The sequence below is a fragment of the Solanum tuberosum genome, unplaced genomic scaffold (genome assembly GCF_000226075.1).
Source record: "Solanum tuberosum cultivar DM 1-3 516 R44 unplaced genomic scaffold, SolTub_3.0 scf00010, whole genome shotgun sequence".
NCBI classification, from domain to species: domain Eukaryota; kingdom Viridiplantae; phylum Streptophyta; class Magnoliopsida; order Solanales; family Solanaceae; genus Solanum; species Solanum tuberosum.
In genome coordinates, this window is record NW_006238936.1 from 2,503,205 (window position 1) to 2,508,957 (window position 5,753).

General features: G+C 34.1%; 1 protein-coding gene across 1 annotated transcript; it reads left to right on the forward strand.

The window, feature by feature from the left end:
- Window positions 1-900: 900 nt before the first annotated feature.
- On the forward strand, window positions 901-4,612 carry LOC102580227 (probable serine/threonine-protein kinase At1g01540). Its single transcript, XM_006339554.2, has 8 exons — window positions 901-1,524; window positions 2,224-2,537; window positions 3,087-3,191; window positions 3,281-3,403; window positions 3,482-3,652; window positions 3,771-3,900; window positions 3,987-4,196; window positions 4,312-4,612. The coding sequence occupies exons 1-8, from the start codon at window positions 1,240-1,242 to the stop codon at window positions 4,477-4,479; spliced, it is 1,506 nt and encodes a 501-aa protein (XP_006339616.1). The 5' UTR covers window positions 901-1,239; the 3' UTR covers window positions 4,480-4,612.
- The last annotated feature ends 1,141 nt before the right edge of the window (window positions 4,613-5,753 follow it).

Here is a 5,753-nt window from a genome sequence, read left to right on the forward strand (position 1 = left end):
TATTCATTTAAACTCAAAAGTTGAGGTTGAGATAGAGTTTTAAATTTGAAATTAAATCTATGAGCATGTTTATATCTAACTATTTTAATCAGTTTTAAAATTTATATTCAACTATTTTTTAAATAAGATAAAGATTAAAAAATAAAAATTCTCACGTCTTATTTATGATAATTTTTTCTACTCGAAATTTTATTTATATAACTTCTGAATGTGGGAGGATTTTATATCTAATTGATGTCAATATGTTCATCATTATCCAATAACAATTAAAGGCCTGCATGGTTGGCCTATATGAAGAATTAGTCATTATATATAATTCAAATACTATTTGTTGGCTAGAAACTATAGTTATATATTCAATATCGTTTATATGCTAATATTTAGTTGCTCCTTTCCATCTCTTTATAAATTAATAGCTATATATGTGAATATTTATCTATTATTTTATGCGAGATATATAAATAATTTAATTAATTAAAAGAACTAAAAACATTCTTAAAATCTTCAAAACTAATTAATTTAATACAAATATATAATTAAACATCTAACAACAAATAATTTCTGCATTATAATTCTTATCATTGGAGTTTCGATTAAATTTAGATCGCGCGCTGCATGGTTCAATCAGGGGATATTGAAGCCTTTACTAAATTCGAATCGTGCATTGCATGACCAATTTGGGGGTGATATTATTGCTAAGGGTAAAACAACCCACCACTGCATCGCAACTCAGGTCGGTGATGCATAACATTCCTTACCTTACTTATATTTGCTTCTTCTTTTTTCCTTGGAAAGGGGTGGGGAGAAAATGACATTTTTTCAAAAAGTGAGACACTAAATTAGAAGTTTCTTAAACTTATGGGGGGTTAATATAATAATAGGAAAAAACAGACAATATTTCAAGTTGCTAGGCTGGCAGAAAAAAAGAGAAAAGGAGAGATTCTCGCCCGCACTCTCTCTGCCCACTTCTCTCTGTCTATAGCCACCGGAAAATCAAGAATTCCACCGGAAAATCCACATTTCAAAGTTTACACTATTCCGAGACACTGCCGATAAACCCATTGGCCCCACCATTAAAATCAAGAATCCGACAAATACCCAAATATCGCCGGAAAACGAAACTGTACTCATTCAGTATTCCCTTTTGTAAGTTGTACTCATCATATAGTAATACGTAGTAATATAACTGAAGTTATTGGAAATACAGATGCAGTGAAGTGATTTTGATTACTGAAAAAGATGTCTGTGTACGATGCGGCGTTTGTGAACAGTGAGTTATCGAAGAACACTTCGATATTTGGATTGAAATTGTGGGTGGTGATTGGGATCTTTGTTGGAGCTGTATTTGTTCTCATACTCTTCCTTCTGTCACTCTGTATCACCGCTTCTCGCCGCCGCACTACCACCCAAAAAGGCAAACTCCACCGTCCTATCAATTCTGAGCTTACCCCAGTTGTCTCCAAGGAAATCCAAGAGATTGTCCACCATGACACCGCCCCAGATCACCGCCCCATTGTCCTTCAGGCGTGTTTTTCTTCTTGTTGTGGTCCCAATTTTACTTTGAAAATTTCAGTTACATACGCTGATTTTCGTCTTTTAGCTGTTTTTTGTGTTGATATATGGTTAAATTTGTATTTTCATTAGGAAAAATGTCATCTTTTGATAGTTTGGAGCTTTTCTGAATTGGGTATTTTGCTTTTTATGTAGAAATAAATTTAATCTGATAGCTTCGAAAATTTTCAAATTGAGATTTTTGCTTTATGATGAAGATAATGATATCTTTGATAGCTTAAAGATTATTTGAACTGAGAAGTTTGTTTTTTTATTTTATTGAAAGAGATGTAAGCTTTGGTTCCTTAGATTGTTTTCGACTGGGAAATTTGAGTTTTGTTTTCTTATGATATTGATTTTTTTACTTTGAAAGTTCAGTTATATACAGTGCTTTTCTTATTTAATTACTATTTCATTGAGGTTGTTTAGCTTTTTTTTGAAGATTGATATATGGTTAAATTTATATTTGATAGCTAATATCTTTTTCGAATTTGGGATTTTTGTTGTATGTAGAAAGAAAAAAATCTTTGACAACTTTGAGATTTTTTGAATTGGGAATTTTGCATTTTATCAGAGAAAGATATAAACTTTGTTAAGTTAGATTATCTTCAACAAGAAATATTGAGTTTTCTTAAAAATTGGAACTTGATTGGTGTTACCTTTATGTATCAGGCTGTGCCAGAAATACAGATCAACATGGGGAAGGTGGAGCACAGAGTGGTGTTTTCAGACAAGATGCCTGGGGCATCAAGCGGTGAGAGTAGGGCGACTAGTGGGGCTGAAACGGGGTCGTTAGGGAATAGTGGGCAATTGCCAGAAGTATCACATTTAGGGTGGGGAAGGTGGTATACGCTGAGAGAGCTCGAGGCTGCCACTAATTGCTTGTCTGATGAGAATGTGATAGGAGAAGGCGGGTATGGAATTGTGTATCAAGGTGTATTGACTGATGGCACCAGAGTAGCTGTTAAAAATCTCTTGAATAACAGGTAAAAACCATTGATGCCCATTTTTATTAGACATAAATCTCTTTCAGTGTTTGGTCACTTTCTTTGTTTATTTGCTTGTTTCCCATTTGGGCTTTGCTAAAAATATAAATAATGTCTTCAACTTACATGAGATAATTAATGGCGCTTAGATTCTGCAGTTGTTCCTGTTAACAATTGTGATTTCTTCATGTGCACTCAAGCCTCCTACCATTGTGAACGGAAGTACTTATTCTTTCTTGAATCTTCTCCTCCTGTGGGTGAGAAGTGTTCTTTTTTGTTTCCAGTTGAAAACCAACTAGGTATCTGAATTAACATATTAAATTCAGGAAGAAACAGATAATTGTTGAACGTACGTTCTCGTTTAATGCTTCTACCTCCCTTAATTCCTTTGTTTGTGTTTGGAGAAATTTTATTTTCCTACTAAAATATGAAGATTCTAATCTTACTTGGCAACAACATTGTTATTTCTTTCCAATCTTAAGCTCATGATAGGAGTACTTATCTGGATAAATAATTTCGTGGAAGTTTTAATGGGATCAATTATCTCAGGGGTCAAGCAGAGAAGGAGTTTAAAGTGGAGGTAGAAGCTATTGGGCGTGTAAGACACAAGAATCTCGTGAGGCTGCTTGGCTACTGTGTTGAAGGAGCTTACAGGTATCAATTTCAACTCTATAATTTGAATTCTAAATTGTAGTTTGCTTTGAAGGGTTTCAATAGACTGAGTGTATCTTTCTGCTTTGTAGGATGCTTGTCTATGAGTATGTAGATAATGGAACTTTGGAGCAATGGATTCACGGAGATGTTGGGGATGTCAGTCCTTTGACATGGGATAACAGAATGACTATAATAGTGGGAACAGCAAAAGCGTACGTACTCAGAAACTTCTTGTACATATCAAGGTTTTAAAACGTAGCTTGACTGCTAGTTATCTATGTATACCACAGTTTAGCATATCTTCACGAGGGTCTGGAACCTAAAGTTGTTCATCGAGATGTAAAATCCAGCAACGTACTCCTCGATCGCCAGTGGCATCCAAAGCTGTCCGACTTTGGGCTTGCTAAACTCCTCAATGCAGAGAGGAGTTATGTGACAACTCGTGTAATGGGAACATTTGGGTCAGTGAATTCTGCTTTTGAGATCATTTTCAGTCTGTGAATTGGGCTTCTTCTATAGGATCAATCTAATGTTTGTTTTTAAGTGAAGCTATTACTTAACTGATTATTTCTGTACCAGTTATGTTGCACCAGAATATGCTTGTACCGGCATGCTTAATGAGAAGAGTGACATTTATAGCTTTGGAATACTTATCATGGAGATAATTACTGGGAGAACTCCTGTTGATTATGGTAGACCAAAAGGCGAGGTTAGTTTTTCCCATCTTTTATCAATTTATGAATATCGCTGAGTAATTTCTTTTTCATACAACTTATATTTGGAAAACAATGGCAGACTAATTTGGTGGAGTGGTTAAAAATGATGGTTGGGAATCGAAAATCTGAGGAAGTGGTTGATCCTAAGTTGCCTGAAATGCCTTCTTCAAAAGGACTCAAGCGTGCTCTTTTGGTTGCTCTTCGGTGTGTTGATCCTGATGCTCAAAAGAGGCCTAAAATGGGACACATTATCCACATGCTAGAGGCGGATGACCTGCTGGTTCGTGATGTATGTACCATTTCCTTTCCTTTCCTTTATTCTTTTAAAAAAAACGAATAGCTATCTGATAATGTCATTCCGTAAGTTTCCTGATTGTTCATCTGTCACTTTCTACAATCTGTAGGAACGTCGTATTGGTAGAGAAAGAGAATCGTCTAATTCCCACCGTGACTACAAACAAGACAACCAAGCTGGTCCCAAGTTATCCAGAAAACAATATGGTGATGGAGCACCAGAAACTAGTGAAGGAGATAGTAGTAGAAACCATAATTTGCCATCTAGTTGGAGATAGATAAAATTATAAATGAAACATATGATCATCAATATTTATATATCTAAATGCTTATCCTATTCTTTTCTGTTCTTTATGTAATTCTTTTTCACTAACCTTCTTAATGATTTCTATACTATTCTTTTTCTCCCTTGCAATTTTCTTTGTTGTTCACATACTCAACTGCACTTGTAATTTTCAATAGAACTTTTGTATATGATTTACAAACAGGTATCTATCAGAGGCCCACTCTGGCCAGCCACTATGTTACAGTTTTTAATATTTTGTAAGGATAAGGATTCTTCCTTCATTGTACTTTTATAACTAGTGGCCCCTGTTTACCCACTTTGCCAGCTAACTTTGTTGGATCAAAAGCTCAGTTAGGAACCCATTATTGGATTCTAGTTACTCTTTTTAATTTCTTTGATCTGGTGTTTTGGCATGTTCTATATAGGGAATGGGGCAATTTGTTTGTTCTTGATTTCAGTGCAATGAACATGTCAATTCCCACACTATTTTGAAAATGACATCTTAAAGTGATTTGGTGGTGTAGAGCTGGCAATTAGGAATCATTAGTGCTAACATGGTCACACAATTATTTAGTTGATGTGTTGTACATCTTGCCATTTTTTTTTATAATCGAGAAATCTCTAAGCAGATATGGTTTTGAAACTCGATGGATAATGAGCTTGTGTCTAGAATTGAATATAGAAGATATTATGAGATGGAATTAACGTTTGGACATGCAATTTTACGCTGATTCCATCTCATGATACCATATCATGAGAGGTGATACTATATTCTCCAAAAACCATGATATGGAATTATATGGTGATTCCATATCATGATTTGAGATATTTTAATACAATAATTGATCCATGAGTTTATATTTTGTTAAAACAACCCCACATTTATATCTACTAACCATTTATTTCATATATCATTACTTTTAAAAATTTATTATTATCACCGAAATAAAATTTATTATTCTCACCAACATATAGTCACTTTAACTCACACCTCACGATTGTGAAACTTTTCAACATTCACTTGAAACAATTAACCGGCATGTTAAAATAGTTGCCGAGGCAATTAGCAAGATGGCACCAACATTTATACAACCAAAAAATATGACTGGTGTGCATTCCAAAATTCGACATAATACTCGATTTTGGCCTTGGTTTAAGGTAAAATTTCAATCACATTAATAAATTTATTTTATGGCCTTAATAAGTGATCATTTATATTTTATGTGTATGTTATTAGTATTTAGTTACATATTTCCTATCAACTTT

Excerpts from the sequence above, each read along its gene's own strand:
- LOC102580227 (XM_006339554.2), top strand. The coding sequence starts at position 1,240 with ATGTCTGTGTACGATGCGGCGTTTGTGAACAGTGAGTTATCGAAGAAC. Across the intron at positions 2,538-3,086 it reads AAAAATCTCTTGAATAACAG|GGGTCAAGCAGAGAAGGAGT; the intron begins GTAAAAACCATT and ends CAATTATCTCAG. Across the intron at positions 3,404-3,481 it reads ATAGTGGGAACAGCAAAAGC|TTTAGCATATCTTCACGAGG; the intron begins GTACGTACTCAG and ends TGTATACCACAG.